The following is a 19,082-nucleotide window of genomic DNA, read 5'->3' as shown; positions in this document are numbered from 1 at the left end:
TGCTTCTCAGGCACTTGCTCCGCTCGCTCAATTCCCTCCTCACTCACACACATGTGAGAACGCGTCGGCGTCAACGTCGGCGTCGGCGTGTTGTTGTGTTTGCTGGTGTTGCTGCTGCTGCTGCGCCGCTGCTTGCTTCAGTTTGTTGTCGACTCTCTTTGCGTTTGGACGCGGTGTCTGTGTGTGTCTCTGTCTTGCTTTTGACTTAGCGGTTGTGTGTTTGGAATATTTGAATAATTCTTCTTCTTACCTAAACTATACGCATTTTACAACAGCAAGAGCAACGCACAAACAACGCGTGTATTATTTAATTAGCAAGCAAAAACACTGCGGATCGCGAGTGCGTCGCTGCCAAAGCACAAAACCAAAAAAAAATATAGAAACAACAATCGATAGTCAAATCTGTGTTGTTATTGTTGTGTCATCGAAACGAGTGCAATTGATTGATATTGAATTTGAAGCTAAAGAAAAAAATGTGTCAGTGCAAATATTGAGTGAGCCAAAAATAGCCAAAGAGCAGCTCAAGAAGGCTGAAAATAAAAACGCTTCACACAACAAAACCTTTTCTCATCATCATCTCTCGGCGTCTGTCTACAAAACCACAAAATCGCTTAAAAGATCGTCTGTGCGTGCGTCGTGTTTTAATCGTGTCCGTCCCACTGTCTTCGTCTCTCTGTCTGCGCGTCGTTCGATCTCTGCTTGCGTCGTCGTCGCCGTTGCCGTCGTCGTCAACGTCTGCGTCAGCGTCTCTTATAAGCCGCACTAAAGCCAAGAAGAAGAGCTGATCCCCGATCCCCGGTCTCGATCTCTCGATCGCGGTCTCAATCCCAATCCCAGTTCTCGGCTGTTTCCTTTCGTGCACTGCTCCTCGCTTTGTTTCGGACACGTACTTCGTAATCTTCTCTCTCTTTAATCAACCTGCCTGCTGATCCACGCGATATTATAAACAGAGATACAGATACGGATACAGATACAAACCATTTAAGGAAACGTGTGTGAAAGAGAGAGGGGAATAATACTTGAGCAGTAGCTCCTGCTTTCTCAGTCTCTGCTCCCGATCAAGATTATGCGCCTAATTTGAAGTTGTAATTAATTTGGATACCCTAATAAAAAAGAGCATAACGACAAAGAACCAAAGCCCCAAAAGCGAACACGCGAGAAATCAAAAACAAAGGGGAAAGATACAAAACTTCAACATCAACATCAACTTCTTCTTCCCTCGACGCTGCTGACGGGGCGTGACACGCCTCTTTTTTTATTACCCCACCGGTGAGTGAAGTGTTGAAAACAGTAGTTCAACTATTTTTATTTTTATTCAAGCCTCAAACCCTTCCTTCGCCTTTGCCTTTACCTATGCCTGCCTCTTTTTCTTGAATGAATATCTAGGAAAACTGGTTTGCTACCGCGCAGCAGCCTTAACTTAAAACAACTCGCGCATCTGAGCAATTTAGTTTTAGGCTAGGATTGCTGTTGCTTCTTCTTGACTTGGCCAAGAGGGGAACTTGGCCATCGCCTTCTTCGTCTTCTTCTTCTTCTTCTTCGGCGGCTGCTTCTCAACCCTTGGACATAATTGAAATTACTAGTGTTACAGTTTCCGGTGTTACTCGAACCTCTGATTGCATTTCTTTCTTCGCTTTTCTCACTCTTTTTTTTATGGACACATCGATTCTCATTTCGTTAATGGCAATCGGTTTTGTTTAATGCCCTTGTGGTTTTATATTTGGTTTTCATCTCTTTTATAGTATTTTGTTGTCCGTATCGCTGAGCGATCACCTCTTCCCCAAAAAGCGCTACTGTGGCATCAGAGCTAGCTCTTAATGTGTCCAGAGAATGTGGATCAATGAACGCGTAAGCGTTCATTTACAACCATTCATGATATCATGGAGGCCATTAAAGTAATCAGCCAGTACTTGTATTTAACACCTTGCATAGATTTCTAGAAATAGTGAACTCAAAGGATAATGAATAAACTAGGTGAACAAAGCCATCTGAGTAACCAAAAGAATAACAGGGAATTAATAATTTAATTTGGATGAAATATCTTTTAAACTTGAAGATCTTAGTACGGAAAGGATTTAAAAAAAATAATAAAAAGAATTCTTTTCAAGAATGCATTTAACATATTGATTAGGTAACCTAATTTAAGGACTATTCAAGGACTATTCAAATAAGGATGATATATAGCAATACCCATATTATTTTTAGAAAAGGAAACTGAAGTGACATTAGAATAAAAGTTAGATCTTCAATCTGAAGAAACAAAATATTGAAGTGGGAATTCATTGAAGAATAAACTGATCAAATTAACGTTGATCTCATTTACAATATTTAGTTTGCAAGGCTATTTTATTTTAATTATTTTAATTATTATCATTATTTCGTTGCTAAACATGAAGAACTAAATAATATTTTTCATATTTATGTTAAAGCATTTAATGACAAATGAAAGATACATGATTTAAACAATTGTGGAAATTTTTTAAAAATAAGGAACTAAACTAAATCTTGAAAGATCGAGTTATGTTTTACTTTGTTTATGAATTTCAAGATGCCCGCATTCTAAGAAGCAAGTCAGCCACTTAACGTTGACTATAACTAAGCTGTAAATAAATAAAAAAACTTATTTTTATTTACTATGTTTAGCGAGCAGAGCACACGTTGCTATTATAATAATTATTATTATGTTGTCGCAGTGCTAAAGATACTTGAGCGAGGAGTCTAAAAATAGTTGCACACATGAGTAAGAGTACGAATACTTCGAATACGAATACGAATACGATAACTCGAACCCAGTTCGAGTACTTCACTTACAGTTCAGTGAGTTTTGAAGCTGGTTCGTTGCCCCATGCTACGTTTAATGATCTTGGTCCTTGCCTGTTTGTTGCACTGTGTGCTGCTGGATAACAACCTGCCGCAGACAGACAGACATGCTGAGCTCAAGATCGATACCATAATCACACAAACACACACAGATGTAGGGAAGAGTGAGAGGAGAGAAGAGAGAGGACCCTCTAGACACAGACAGTTAACACATGTGCGCAGATCGCTGTAGATCCCTTTCCCAAAAAAAAAAAAAGAAGAGAAGAAAACGAACGATCAACAAAAAAAAGGAAAGGAAAAGCAGAAGCAACATCATCGTCCCGTTACGTACACACCGAAAAATTGCACCCCTATTGTTGCATGCTACTTTGTCGTCGTCGTCTGGCTTTGGGTCGAAGGAGTGTGCACCATATCGAAATATCATATTCGTTTACAATCTGTTCAGAGTTCCTTGAGCATCTGCTGTCCGTTGTCCCGCACACACACACACACACACATACAGAACTGAAGATGGACCATTTTTTTGTGAGAGTATCTCAGTCTGTGTATTTGTATCTGTATCTGTATCTGGCTTTGACGCCTACAAAACCAAAATGCTCCATGGTTATTACTCTCTGTTCTAGGGAAAACATATGCTCCGATTTTGAATTCGGTTTCGTAGAAAGTTGCACTCTTGACTAGTTCTTTTAGTTGTCTGCTGCCTTATCTGCTTGCTGCCTGTTGCTCTCAGATAAAATGCTGTCTTGTTGTGTTGTTTTAGATACTAAATTGTGGCTGCCTCGTTGAGGTGTCTTTCGTCATGCTCCGACTTCCAATTGGTGACTGTCGAAAAAAAGAGCAACAGTTGCAGAGGGATAACCTTCAGATACTTTTCTATCTTTCACAATAAATGATCATTTACCTCTTGATTGCGTCCTAGTTTATTATGATTATGATCATAAATATATTTATTGATTTACATTTCTATCCCTGAACCACTTTAGACACTTTTTACCATGATTTCTCAAGCAACAACTTCTTTTACCTTGCGCATGTAGAACTTTCAGTGATTAAATTCCTATTTAAATATAGAACTTGAGAGAAGAATGTGCTCTAATAATTGAAGTGCTTGAAAACATTTGTGATTCCCCATAATTGGCTTATTGCAAACGATTGCAGCACTTGGATTCTCGAATGAGATAAGAACGCGTTATCGTCACTTGACCAACTTGAATGAGCGCATCGAGTGAATTCCTGTGAATTTTACTACGAGTATTTAATCGAGTAATTCAGTTACAATTACAAGTGCTGGCAAATTGCATCGCCAATTCATATTCATATATTTATATTCATATTCGTATTTCGGATTCGTATTCGTATTCATTATTCGTTTGCTTATTATTTTTTGCCACGTTTATGCGTCAATAAATTATTTTCGTGTGAGAAGTGTACTAAGTGCGCATAGACCGAATATACTTGTGAATATATATACGATATATTCGATATATATGTATATATATAGGTGTTCACACCACTTTTCTATATAGTACTCGTATGCTATGCACTATTGCGCTGTCAAATCAATTATATGCATATAAAAACACGAAAAACGACGCGGTTGCTTTTGCTTCTGCTTCTTCTTTCCACTACTGTTGTTGTATTTGAATTGATTGCACTGAAACTTGTTGTTGTTGTTATCGTTGTTGCTGTTGTTGTTGTTGTCGAGTGCACACACAGGGATTTTATTATCCATTTAAATGTTGATTAACTTAAATTCGTTTTTGCTGCACTCAATCACACTTGATGTGCGACAGCATTCGTCATCTCTCTCGCTCCCTCTATCGTTGTTTCGCTCTAAGTGTGGGCAAGTAACGGCCATAAAATCAGCAAATCAAATCAAAATTGATTTCACAAGCGCACTCACCAAATTTATGCAGTTAGATCAGCGCATTAAAGAAACAACTTTCCTACTCCTCTCTCTCTCTGCCTATAGTTCTCTCTTTCTATATATAGTACTATATATAGCATGGGCGTCTGTTTTCAGTGTGTGTGTGTATGCAGATCGCAGATAACGTGCGTAGATAACTGTATGTCATACAGACGACATGTCGACGACGTCAGCGACGTTCCTCCAAAAGCTATTTGCATAGCGTATCTTATTAGCCAGGCAAACCCAACAGACAGACTCAGACCCACAATCCTCTAAGAGATCTAAACAGATTCAGATTCAGCGACTCGGAGACCCTCGCATAATTTAGCTACGCGCTGAGCTACAGATTTACTACACTTTTATATATATACTATATAGTATATATACTCACTCTTCTGATATACTCACATCTTTTCACAGCTAGTCTCATGTAAATATAATTTAAAGTGCGTAATTGCCGCGCTTTATCTCAAAGTTGTATTATGTTATTTATAGTGCCATCAGCTACTGGCTTCTACACTGAGAGAAATATGTAGTACAATATAGATTAGTATTAAGTAATGAAAACCTTGAGTTACTCAGATTACAAAGGTGAATGAAATATTCTATACTTAGATTTATTGTCAAGCGAATTCAGATTGATTTTGTGTAAAATTGTAAAAAGGTTTTCTTTCCTTTTTAATTTTTTAGTTGACTACAAACACATATTTGTGTAATTTTCTATATTAATTGGCCACTGAAATTATTCTTTGTTAATTAAATAGTTAAAAATCACAAGTACAAAATTGCTTGCTTTGATTTTAACTAGAATTTTAAAAGAGGTTCTCATTGCCATTTTTTGTTTTATTTGATTACATAAATATGGAATTATTTATGTATATTATCAAGTTAAATTATTATTGTTAATAAATGAAGATTTAAATGCTTAATTTTGCTTTTTGTATGTATTTATTTAGACTTCTTTTTTGATATTCTCAAATTAGTTGCCCCCTCTTCTAGTTGCTATTTTTCTCTCTGTGTACTCACTTATAATATGATATACAAGTAGTATACACCACATCGGGGTCTAAGTAGTGCGGGTTCGTTTGGATATCTTTTTGGGCAAATCGTAAGCAGAACTTCCGTTGATAAGCTGCCCAAGTGTGTGCGTGGGGGAAATTCTTTTGTAACTCTTTGTTTTTTTGGGGTAAACTCGATGGATTTCAATATGAGTAGCAACGAGGAGCTTTCAATGTGCAATCTTTAACAAGCTTATCAGTTAAATTCGGCCTTTGGGCAGATTGATAAGCAGCTAAACTCAACCGGAAGCTGTTGTGATAATGAGCTTCAAATGCCTCAAACTAGATATATTTATTGCCGAGGGAGGAGAATACTCGTAAAGCAATAGAAGAAGTCAAATATTGACGCAGAGTTGGGCTGAAATGGATCCATTAGAATGATATTTGTAGAATCAAACCCCTTAGACCTGAGCAAATGAATGAGTGTGAGTGTATCCATGAGTATTTGATGGATGCTGTGTAAACAAGTGAGTCTTTTATATGCAAACCAAAAGCGAGGCGAGGCGGCTCCTTTTGTTGTGGCCCTGTGTCGCCCTGTCGCCGTTGAGTTGCTCACACGGAGCGGAAACTTTGATCTTCTTGCCGCAGTTGTTGTTGTTGTTGTCTCGTGGCACAACGCGGCGATCGCTTTTAGTGTGTACATATTTTGTACTCTCGTACTTTGATGCCCCTTTTAAGAGACCAAGAAAACTCTTCGTCGTCGTCGTCGTCTTCTTCGACTCACACGAGAGTGTCATAATTTGTTGAGTCAACAAGGGATCCCTGGCTCAAATTGGGCAGAAAGGTGCTAACAGCGGCCGAGATAGTTGAAGGTGTGAACGAGGTCCATAGACAACCCGCTAAGTAATAGGCCAATAATGAGATCGCAAATCATTGAAGCGCCTCAGTTTCTAGTATACTATATATTCAATTGTTTACTTGCTCTAATTGTTCATTTGTTTATCTCACTCTACTTAGATGAATGCACAATATGGAACTGGCCATTTGTAAGACTGAATTGTCTGCCACCAAATTTATGCTGCCCCCCGCGCTGCCAACTGTCGCAGCAATTGCAACAACAACGGCTACGGCAAGTGCAACACACTCTTTCCTCGATCGGGCGGTGCAAATCAACGAGCTCTTCAACTTCAACCCGCCACAACATCCATTCAAGAGCAACTACAACAGCAGCAGCAACATCACCAGCAACAGCAACAACAACAACAGCAGCAGCAACATGCGGATGAAAAAGAATCGCAAAGTCACATTTCTATCCAGTTTAGTTGAGGTAAGTTGTTTAAATAATACTACAAAATATGGTACTTATAAACTAGTTTTAGTTGAGCATCCAATTAAGATGTGTGGGAAACATATTTAATATGAATCAAACGTTTAATGTTGTCTATCGCAATGTAGATCATAATAAGATCAGATATGAACTGTACAAACATCTAATGTTCAATAAGATCAGTTGACAATTGTCTCTTTATATTTGAGATAAAAGTGAAGATCATTGAGGATCATTCAACAATATAACATTTTAAGAGATCATAAAAAAGGAACTTGGATTAGCTTTATAAGTCATTAACGATCGTTTTCGATCTACATGATCATTTAAGAATTGGCAAATTGACCTGTTGCTTGTACTATTTTAAACTGAGAGGAAAGTGTAGATCAATGAGGATCATTTTTAATAGATCTTTAACTGAAAGTGTTAATCAATGAGGATTATTATCAATAGATCTTCAACTGATGAATATATCTGTGTCTCCTTCTTTTCTTTTTTCTTTTCTTTTATTCTGAGAATCATTTTGAAAAGATCTGCGTCTCTTTAGAAATATGTCTTATTCTGAGGATTATTTTGAATAAATCTTCAACTCCAATACAAATTAAATAGTATAATTCTTAATGCTGTTTCCAAATTTTAAAAACTATATACATTGCTTTCCTGATTCTAAGAGCTTTAACTTCTTCGTTTCTGAGTAGCCCTTCAAGTGTTTAATCTTTAGATTAACCTTTCGATTGCACTTCACGTGATGATCATAATAAATATTGTATACTTTCGATCTGAAACATTCGCCTCGCTCCTCCTGCAGATCGTTTAGCCTGATGGGCCTGATATCTACCTTCCTATCTACTTGCAACTGTCGATCGTCGATCGCTGATCGTGTGTCCATCGCATGCCATGCCAGCTTTGACAGGCTTCAGCTTTCAGCTGCGTGCGGCGACAGTTTGACGCTGATCTTGGAGCTGGGATCTGGGATCTGTGGTGACATATTGATATGCAGATCACGTCGATCGTTTCTAAATTTGGCTGTCGAAACAATACGCAATTATTAGGTATTAAGCTATTGTGTCTTATGCACTTTTAACACCCTGCAGACTTGAGTCTGACAAATGGGCAGGGCGGACAATAAATACAAGTATTCAAAAGTGATCAGCAATTAAATTCCAGGGTATCCAGGAGTTGGGCGATCGCTGTATGAATAATAAGCGTGCCACGCAATAATTGAGCACGAAAATAGTCAATGCAAAGACACAGCACAGACATGCCCGAAATGTGAATAATCTACGCGAGTCCGAGTCTCCCGAAAATGGCAGACAATGGCGCTGCGATATAATATGGGCAATGCTTCAATATGGCCATTACTTTCAGTACTAAGGCTTCGTCATCAGCTGATGATGATCGACAGACAGCCTTTTCTTTATCTTTCTTTTTTTTTTTTGCAAGTGAAGGCATTTGAGTGTAGTTTGAGCACTTGCGGTAAACATATCCGTTGAACCGTTGAGTTGACCACTTTCATCCGGTCTCGGGGCTCGGTCAACAGCCTGGTCAAAGGACCTGCGATGAACCTGAGTGTCCGAGGTTCACTCGTGTGGAAAATGCAGTCAAGTAATTCAATCTCAAGTCTGGCCAGAAGTTGCGTCTTGAATTTCGTTCGATTTTTTTTGGGAGCTAACCACGTAACAGAAGCTGAGCGAATACTGCTCGGGGAGACTGTGGACTGAAGAGTGTAGACGAATCAAATTCCAATTCGAAATTCAAATTGAATTGTCCGTTTGGCGTCAATTGATTACGATATTTATGAAACATTTCGTTTGACTACTTTGACCTCCATTATCATAAACGACAATAAACGACGACCGAAACAGCAGCCACCAACTCACACACATCTTCCCTCTCTCTCTCTGGCTTTCGTTTGCTATCTCTTTCTCTTCCCCATCATCAGCTAGTTGTGTGTGGAAGTCAAATGTACAATTCAATTTATTAGAACGCGTTTAACATGATCAGACCCATGGGACTGACTCGACAATTGGGGCAGTCTCTCTCCCTCTCCCTCTCTCTCTCTTCCTTTCTCTTCTCCCCTTCTCTCTTCCATGCAGCCTCTACTGTCAATTGCGGACAATCTATTCCATGTTATTGCTCTGCTTGCTTCTTGTTTTATTGTTGTTGCTGTTGTTGTTGTTGGCGTGCTCTGATTGTGCGCCCGATTGAAAGGCACCTTTTAGGGGCTGCTAACTAATTTATCAAGCCTGGCTTTTGTTTATAAATATTGAGGCATTTAACATCACTCAGCTGAGACCTAATTCGCTTAGGGTTGAATTCATTTAGAGCAAGATTTCAATATTGAAATTTATTGAGATCTGACAGAACTCACTTTGAGCATTGGAATCACTTTTCTTTGTTGAGATTTAGCATACGGCACTTGTTATAAGGTTTATTACAAGAAGTATTTAGGACTACGAGTTCCATTACAATCATTATTAATGTCTTTCTCTTCGTATACTAATAAGTTCTTAAATAAATATACTCCATTAAGTACATCGAAATTGTCTTTAGCTAAATATCTTTGACTGAAATTACAAAATATAATATATAGACATATTACATAATTATTTTCTTTGATGATTCCCTAAAGAAAAGTATAATTTAAGGTTGTAAAGGAAATGCTGTATAATCTGTAGAATCTAAGAGTATAATAAATATTTTTATGTCTACTATAACCATTTTTATAACCGCTACCCATAGGGTAGAAGGGTATTATTACTTTGTGCCGGCAGGAATATGTATAGAATGAGGCATCTCCGACCCTATAAAGTATATATATTCTTGATCAGCGTCAACAGCCGAGACGATCTAGCCATGTCCGTCTGTCCGTCTGTGTGTCTGTCCGTCCGTCCGTATGAAACACTGGAACTCAGAGACTATAAGAGGTAGAGCTATAATTTTTTATATAGCATTTGTTATGTTTGCACGCAGATCAAGTTTGTATCACATTTTTGCCACGCATACGTCTGCCCCGCAAATCAAACAAATCGAATAACAAGCGTAACTTTAGAGCTAAAGCTGTGAATTTTGGTATATGCAATAATAACTATAGTAATTGTGATTCCTGAAAATTTGGTAGCGATCTGATAAAATTAAATACTGTTTAATTCTCATCTAATCTTCGATTCGATAATATATATTTCCTTGACTATTATATCCATTCTTTAAACTACAATTTGTTTCTTTATTTTCATCCGCAGTCTACAAATAAATATATTAAAGAGGAGCCTATCAATGGCGGCAAGGATCTGCCCGTGTGCAGTTTATCGGATATTTCAGATCACGAGGGCTCGCTGGGTGAGTAAAGAAATCCGTAAATCACTAAGTCAGAGCGAACACAATAACAATATGTTATTTTATAGTTTATAGTATAGCGAGTGAATTGCAAAAAGAACAAACACAATGCTATAACTATTAACCCAATTGGTATATGGGGGCTAATGCTGAAGGCATTTCCAGATAACAGACTTCTGAGAAATGGAAATAATTAAATAGCAATATGTTGTGCGAATGTTTTCGTATATTTCTCTTCTCCGATTGTCGACTGTCGACTCGCTTCGGTTCAGTTGAGTTGTTGGGATCGGTTCTTTTAGCGCTATCTTTGCACTCAGACTGAGACTGGAACTGAGACCGAGACTACTGAGTATGTCTGTGTCTAAGTGAATGTGTTTGTGAGTGTAAGAGTATCAAAAATAATACACACTCACACTCACATTCACATCATCAGTCATGTTCTCAGACTCTTTGGCTGTGCGATTTGTTGTTGCCATTTTATTATTCACATATGCCTTTTGAACGCAGGCGATAAAAAAAATACCAAATACAAATTATTTTGCGATAAGATAAGAACAAACACACAAAACAAGGCGCACACACGGCGTATGAAAATTGTGATTGGAGTGCTGCACAAAAACAAAAAAAAAGCAGCATAAAAACAACAGCTGAGTGAAAGACGTTCTGCACAGCAATTAGCAATAGAGAATTCTTCTCACTCTCTCTCTCTCTCTCTCTCTATGTATTTGTTGTAGTTGGTTAATATTTTCATAAAAAGTCACGTCGTTTATTTCCGGTGTCCATTCAGAGGCAACAAACAGTGGCAGGCAGCACCTCGCCCCAAAACATGCCGGCAAAGTGCCAAGCGAACTTACAGATTCATTCATTCTGCTGCTATGCGCATTCATTCACTCACTCATTCACTCACTCAGGCACTCATTTACTTATTCGTCGCCCCCAAGTCAAGTCATTCATTCATTCATTCTTCTGCCTCTGGCAAACACATTTGCATTTCAAATACACGAAATAAATATCTTAAATGTGCACTGCGTGTTTCCTCCCCTCCTTCTCCTCACCTTCTCCTCCTCTTCTTCGCTTTCCTGCTGCTGTCAATCAGGCAATACGTCAGTCAGTCACTCACTCTGGCAAAATACCTTGCGTATACGTTATGTGACAAAACGTCGTCGTCGTCGTTGTCGCTGTTCATTTGGCATGCGTCTTCTACTTCTACACTTTTGTCCACTGTTATGCGCTGTTGCATGCTGCTTCTATTACACACACACACCCTCAATGTGTGTGTGTATTTATGTCTTAATGTATCTGACAGTTTTATGGTAATTTGTATGCATCTTTGCTGTGTGAATGCTGATGAAACGCAATGCTTCCACTGCGGCACAATGCTGAGAAGTTCTAACAATAAAAACACTGCCAACAACAGTGTAACAGTGTGTGTTTAACAAATCCAATCTAGTATTCAATTTAAGCTGTTTGTGGTGAACCAAGGTAAAAAGTTCATTGCGATTACTCGTTGCATTCATTTAGAGTCCAAACTTTCCATGGTCAGCTGCATTTCTAATTAATCCAAACGTAATCTATAGATACTTGTTTTAGGTATAAGAATTTCGATAATGCTGAAAGCAACAAGTTGAAAAGTATCGAATGGCTACTCTTATTGATGACTAATATTTATGTATGTATCTTATAGATACTTATGAATTTATAGTTAATCCATTTTCTTATAAATAGTGCTAAAAGTCACCAATTCATATTCTAATAGAAAAGTTTCCAGTTGAAGTTCTAGATATTTCTTACTGTTTTAACGTATTTCTTATAATTTGGAATGAATCTTTTAGATACTTTGAAGCACTTGAGTTGATTTTCTAACCTATGTATATTTGAAATTCCTCTACTTCTAGTTGAATTTCTAGCTACTCTAACGTATCTCTTAGATACTTTTTGTGTATATCTTTACATTGCTGTGAGACAAATAATTCAGAACAATGCATTGGCAGCTGGCTGAAGTGTCCGAATTAAATGTTGTTTATAAAAACAAATCACAAAATGAGATATTTTTGTCTGCACACACACAGTCGTCATACCCTCACACACACACACACACGTATACATACTCACATACATATGTGCCCAAAAAGTATTTATGCCTTATCGCTGCGTAAAAATCAACAAAAACAACAAAAAAAAAACCCAAACAATTTCAATGTCAACGCGACGCAATCGCACGACAAAAGTCAGTGGCCAACTATTCCATACACTCTTCGTTCTCAGTTCTCAGTTCGCTCTTCTCCCCCTTCTCCCCCCTTCGGCCACCCCCTTCCTCCATCGATCGCCCTCTCTATTGCTGTCCCTTTCCCTGCTCCTGCAGTTATCTGCGGCCGCTAGAAGATCGGCGGCCATCGAAATGGCAACAAAAAACATGCGAAACAAAAGCAGGCGACAACTGCGCAGATGCTGAAAATAATAATAATAATAACAATAATAATATTGAAATAAGGGGAGCACTGCGAAGAGCGCGTCACGTAAATTTAGTTTACATTATGTGCAGGGACACACACGCTTACTTATACTTGGCAGAGTTTGTGTGTGTGTGTGTGTGTGCGTGTATCCAGCCTGCCCTTATTTTAAATGCTGCTGATGTGTGCGTGCATATTTTTTTTGCGCCCCTTTTAATCAGCGCATATTAATCATAAACTTTGAAGAATAACAACAACAATCCGCTGCCAGCCAGCCACAAAACAGCGATGAATAAAGTAAGGCAAATATAAAATTTATTTAATACTCGCACACACACACACACTTATTCGTATTCGTTACGCGCCTCGCATGTATAAGTGAGAAAGAGAGCCGGCAGAGGGCGCTGCTGCTGCTGCTGTTGGTGTCGCAGCAGAGCGAGAGCAGCGAGAGAGTACCATAGAGAGAGAGAGCGCCACTACTTTCATTCATTTTGGGCGCTCACTTGGCGCTCACTTCAATTCATTCATGCGCTCGGTCGATCGACTCTCGCGCCTCTCTGCCTACCGAAGACAGCAATAACAACAACAAAAAAAAAGAAACACGTTCGTTTTCATTCATACTTACGGTGCGAGTAGAAAAGTTTCTGGTTTTGTTCTGCGGCGCTGTCGCTGTTGCTGCTGCTGCTGCTTCTGCTGTTGTTGCTTGATCGCCTCGCGGCGTTGAAATGCAGTTGATGAATGGGGAATAGCAACAGCCGCAACAACAACACCAACAATATAACTTGGGGCTGCCTGCCTGCGTTTTGTTTTTTGTCTTTTCATTTATGCTTTTGGCTGCGGCCATCGAGGGGAACTTGAGTTGTTTTTGTTATTTTTTCGATTTGCTGCTTTGTTGAAGTTCTTTCTATCTACCTCTCGCTCTCGTTCTCACTCGCACTTGCACTCACTCTCAGTGTGTTGATGATGCTTGATGCTTGTTTCCTTCCTTTTTGCGTGTGTTGTGCTGCTGCCCCCCAACAAAGTTCCTGCAAACCGGCTTCGGCTTCGACTGCAGCTTTGATGGCGTCGACTGCGACAGCGACTGCGACGTGGGCGCGTCTCAGCTCGCGTTTTGTGTTTGTGTCTTTTGAGTGTATTTATTTTGATTTTAGCTGCCGCTGCCTCTGCCTCTGCCGCTGCCGTTGCTGCTGCTGTTACTGTTGTTGTTGCTCTTTATTTATTCATAATTTGGACTTGCGACTCCCCAACCGCCTAACGCACATTTGTGGACAGCTGCTCCTCTTATTCTTGTTGTTGTTGTTGCTGCTGCTGCTGCCAAACCAGTTGCTTGTTGAGTCTGCAGAGGCTGCGACTGCGATTGTGGTTGTGGTTGAGGTTTGGGGCTGCTGCTTCTTCTTCTCTTCGCTCGACACTTGCTGCGTGTTTTTCATTTAAGTTTTGTTTTAATTTAAGTTTTTACCTTTCAAATTTCTTGTTCACAGATTTCTTGCTTTGCTGTTGTTGTTTTTGTTTTTTCGTGGAACTGCTGCGTTAACAACTTTTTGCCTTTTTGTTTTTTTTTTTCGTTTACAATTTTTCATTCATTCATATAAACGTGTGTTCGTTTGCATGTCTGCGTGTGTGTGTGAGTGTAGTGTTCTCGCTTCATTTGTAGTTGTTGTAGTTGTAGCTGCTGCTTCGCCTGTTTTATATTTCGTTTGCACGCCACTTTTTACTCACACACACACACACACCTAGATGTAATTGTATTTGTGAGTTCTCGTCTTATTCTTATTCATTCATAAATTTCATTCATGTTGCTTTTTGTTTCAACTTTTATTTATTGCCCAGCACAATGAAATTTATGGTCAATGTAATTTCTCGCACTATATTCCGATTCCGATTCAGATTCTGATTTAATTACTTTTCCTATAATTAGTTGATCAATAAATTTGCAGACGGGAAAACAATTCCAGCTGCGTATCCTCAAAATGGGATCAGGTTAACTTCCTCCCTGGATAAAAATACTTCCTCTGATAAGCGCACTCGCACTCGCAATTTAAATATAAATACAATTTTAAATGAATGGGTTAAACCCGTTCGCATTTCACATTCATAGTCAAGAAATAGACGTAAACTATTGAGGCATCGTATCTAATCATGTTTGCACTCACACTTAATACTCATATTCATTCATAAAAATGAATGAAGAACCTTTCGAGAGATAAATTTGTAAATTTCATTGGCTTTCGTTTGACGTTGTCATTCAATTCACAGTTCACATTTCGTAGAACGGAAATGACTAAATTGATGCATCCCCATAATTTGCTCAGCTTTTGACTGTGCCACACACACACACACACATAACTAAAGCCCGGGGCATGGCTAATCAGCACGCATCGCGAAAGAGGCAGAGAAAGAGATCGAGAGGTGACAGCAAGTCGGGGCAACTCGTCGCCAGATCTCCAATGCAATCGATTGTTGAACTTGTGTTGCCTTCGCACGTGCCAAGCCAAGAGCACACACCTTCCCTCCCCCACCTCCCCCACAGCAAACGACCTTCAATTAGCCCCCTTTGGCCATTGGCAGTTCTTGTCACTTGCTTCTTATTTCGTTTGTGGGCCGTTGTCGACTCTGATAAGCGTCTTATCTGCACTTCAATAATATTATAATACACACTTTCAAACAACTGTCACATAGCCAAGTTAAAGGCGGCTTGTTGGCCGCAAAATTAGTTAAGTGTGCCTGATATTTTTTCGGGCTTGCTAAATTACGAAATGCTTATCAATTTGATATGATTAATTGCCTGCTGCTGTTTACAATTTACAAACTATGCTTGCCTTGGGGTGTGTGTCGTCGCTAAGTTGAGTTCAGCAATAAAAAGTGTAGCATACTTCCAGGCTGACTGATTTCAACAGCGCATTGCAAAAACTGTTGCATACTTTTCGGCTGTCTCTTTTTATTTTGTACACAGCTTGGATTACATTTGTTTTTTCAATCGTCCCAGTATGAAAAGTAGACATTTGTAACAAACTGCGGCTTCTTGTCGAATATCCAAGTGAGATTCAAAAGGTATTCACCGCTTGGCAATATAAGAGGCATGGTGGAAACATCGTAGAAATCCTTTAATCCATTCAGACCCTATAAATTGATAGAAATAGAGTTTGGTCATTATTATATAAGTGAGTGAACTCACATTGTAGGGACAGCTGTGATTGATCGTTGACACATCTCTGATCAGCTTCCAGATGATCTTCGCAAACGGATGATGACGATTCCGCATAAACTTGCATGCGTCGATGGTGTAGTCGATTATCCAAGGCTTATATCCATTGGCCTTTCTCAGTACCCTTGCTCTCACAAATATGTTGTACGCTGGCTCTGAGACCATCACGAATGCTGTCATCGTTGTCTTGTTGCGACTTATTGCCCGTAGTCGACATTCCGTGTAGACGACCCACGATTTGTTGAACGATTCACATCCCAAGTTTGTCATTTTGAACTTAAATGTCTGATAATGACATTAGTGCAAGTAATTGCAATGTCTTTATAACTTACTTGATTTCCATTGAAACAAATCCATAAAAGGTACAAGAGCAACAGATTTTCCAACAATCCAGCTCTCATCTCGTTCGCTTCCAAACTAACCTTCTACGCTTAGTCGAATAACAAGCGATTAACTTTTAATTTGGCTTTGATAATCGATTTAGACTCGCAAATATTTAAAAATTACATGAACTTTGGTCGCCCACGCAATACCCTGCAATTATATGCAAAGAAAACATTCCATTTAATGCTGCGCTTAAAAGTATGCAACATATTTTTTATTTTTCCAGTACTAAGCTAAAGAAAATAAAAAATGCATTTATTTAATAAATTATGACTTGTCATAGATATTTATACAAAACAAAGTCTATGGCACTTGTATAATAATAATTTGTTAGCAATATTCCCTATTCGACTTGTCGTTTAATGAAATATTTTCGTTGCCCTCAGAAGTATGCTTTAGATTTTTACACAGACATTTTCTATCCATTCAAAAGTCGATTTGCATGAAGTTTCATTAAAAGCTATAAAAATGAATAAATTTAAACAATTAAAACTCACTTTAAAACTGTTTAGGAGGAAAGTATTTAATTCGAATTTAAAGCAACCTTCAGCTTAATCAGTTATTTGCGGAAATTCCAATCAAACTTGCTCATAAATAATTTCCATTATTAACATGTTTTTGCATTATGCTTTGATAATTAAAATAATTAAGTGGACGTCGCATTTAATGCCCATCTTCAGCTAAATTCAATTAATCATAACTACCAAATCTGGCAACCTATTAAAAGATATTCGAAAAGGTAAAACGGAATGCGATTAAAACTATTTCTGTTGCTGATGTCGCTGTGGCTGCTGTGAAATGCCGTCGCAATGAGAAATATGAATCAATTAGTTGGTGCAACAAAAGGCAACGTGTCCACATCCATAAATCGAGCAGATACTTGGATGTGCAACAACAAATTGCCAACAAATTGAAACCAGTTCTTGGGGACTGCATCAATTGGCCAAATGATTATCTGCCGCCAACTTGCAACAAGCGGCAAAAGGCAGTTTGACCAATTGATAATGCAATGGCCAGCATTCGATTGACAAACGTAAATCGATGAAATATGAAATCTAATGTCGTATCTGGAGCATGTGTGTAACGAACGAACGAACGAACGAAGTATCTAAGCAACCGAAAAAGTATCTCAATATTGTCGATCGTTGGCTTTGAGAAATATGGCACACCTGCAACACACTCGCTATGATATGATTGGGCATTGACTGCACAATTTTCCAGTTGCCTGCCCCGAAGAGAAGAGAACTAAGGGAGGGGGAATGCAACATATAGTAGATAGTTCTCCAGGAGAAGCAGTTGAAGCGTGTCCATCTGGGCCCAGGCAAACCCATAAGCCTTTTGGGCCAATTTAACGCTGCTGCCCACCCCTCACTTCGCTTTAAGTCCAATTGATAATTTAACGCTTCAATTGGCCCAAAAACGTACAAATTAACAACATATGAAGTACAAAATACGCTACGAGGCAAATATGAAGTACTTTTTGGCCCAGTGCGCAGCCATTGAATCGTCTGCTTTTTGACCTTTTTCCATTCCATTCCTTTTTTTTTATGCCTTGTCATAATTTGTAGCACATTTTTCAAGCGAATAAGACAAAGAGAAAAGCTGTTAAGCCAAAATGCGTTGCTTTTAATTGTCATTTGAATTAAAAGCCATTCGGTGGCGGCACTTTTTTGGCATTCATTTTGAATGTGAGCTCAACTATGGCCAAGATTGCCATTAAGATGGAAATACACTTTGTTTAAGTTTTGCACAAATCATTTCAGCTGAAAGATAGTAAACGATTAGGCAAAGTGCTTTATTTTACAGCCAGTCCATCTATCAATTTAATAGATATTGAAATCAATAAAAAGTATGTTTAGTTATGCTTATTTAAACCCGATCTTTAATCTTCTTTAGAATCGATCACTTATGATCGGCAATTAGTTGTGTCATCGACTTATTGATGGCCCATCAAAATGCTGCAAGATTACGTTTAGTTCATCGGCAATGATTCAGATTAATCGTTGCCTAATTGAAGAATCCAACCAAATGTGGCAATTTGCTGTTGGCTTGCAATAGATTGTTTTTCCACCTGACATTCACTTTGCTCTGCTCTTTTCTGCTCTCGATCGATGGCGCTTTTGTGTCTATGGCAAAGAAAAAGGCGATCGACTCGACTCGAGTATCGAGTATGCTCTAAACAAAAACAATCGATAAATTTTCATGGCAAGATTGCAAGTGGCTGTTGTTGTTGTTGTTCTGCTGTTGTTTCTCCTCTCCTTTCTCCTCCTCCCCTCCCGATTGCCTTTGTGGAGCGCCATCGACTCAGTGGGTTGCCTTTGATGCTTGGCGCAATTTATCAACGCATTTTATTGAGTGTTTTGTTGCTCGCTTGCATTTTTAATTGTTGCCGCCTGATGCTGACCATAACACCAGCATCTCAGGTTCAGCATCTCAGTCGCAATCCCAAGTCGGCAGAAGGAGCAGCGACTCACTTGTGACTGAGCATAAATTTGTATACATTCCAAGATATATATACATATACATATAGATCGGAAGTTAATTTATGCCATCCATGTGTATATACTTGGGTATCATTTAGTTTTGTTTATTTGAGCCAAAAGATTTGTTGCTGGGCGCATAAATTAGTTTGTCATTGATCGCATTGGCGTCT

General features: G+C 38.7%; 2 protein-coding genes across 2 annotated transcripts in view; one reads left to right on the top strand and one right to left on the bottom strand.

The window, feature by feature from the left end:
* The first annotated feature begins 141 nt into the window (after nucleotides 1–141).
* LOC133836413 (ETS-like protein pointed) overlaps nucleotides 142–19,082 on the top strand; it is a 58,747-nt gene continuing 39,806 nt past the window's right edge. The window contains exons 1-3 of the mRNA XM_062266890.1: nucleotides 142–1,269; nucleotides 6,745–7,054; nucleotides 10,297–10,393. Coding sequence (XP_062122874.1) covers nucleotides 6,749–7,054; nucleotides 10,297–10,393 — 403 coding nt within the window. The 5' untranslated portion in view covers nucleotides 142–1,269; nucleotides 6,745–6,748. The remainder of the gene's footprint in view (nucleotides 1,270–6,744; nucleotides 7,055–10,296; nucleotides 10,394–19,082) is intronic.
* LOC133836424 (uncharacterized) lies at nucleotides 15,814–16,574 on the bottom strand. Its single transcript, XM_062266907.1, has 3 exons — nucleotides 16,378–16,574; nucleotides 16,016–16,330; nucleotides 15,814–15,960 (listed from the first exon to the last, which is right to left on the bottom strand). The coding sequence occupies exons 1-3, from the start codon at nucleotides 16,444–16,446 to the stop codon at nucleotides 15,814–15,816; spliced, it is 531 nt and encodes a 176-aa protein (XP_062122891.1). The 5' UTR covers nucleotides 16,447–16,574.

Source organism: Drosophila sulfurigaster, chromosome 2R (genome assembly GCF_023558435.1).
Source record: "Drosophila sulfurigaster albostrigata strain 15112-1811.04 chromosome 2R, ASM2355843v2, whole genome shotgun sequence".
In the NCBI taxonomy this organism is placed as follows: Eukaryota; Metazoa; Arthropoda; class Insecta; order Diptera; family Drosophilidae; genus Drosophila; species Drosophila sulfurigaster.
The sequence above is the reverse complement of the archived record's forward strand: the minus strand, read 5'-3'. Positions and strand labels throughout refer to the sequence as shown.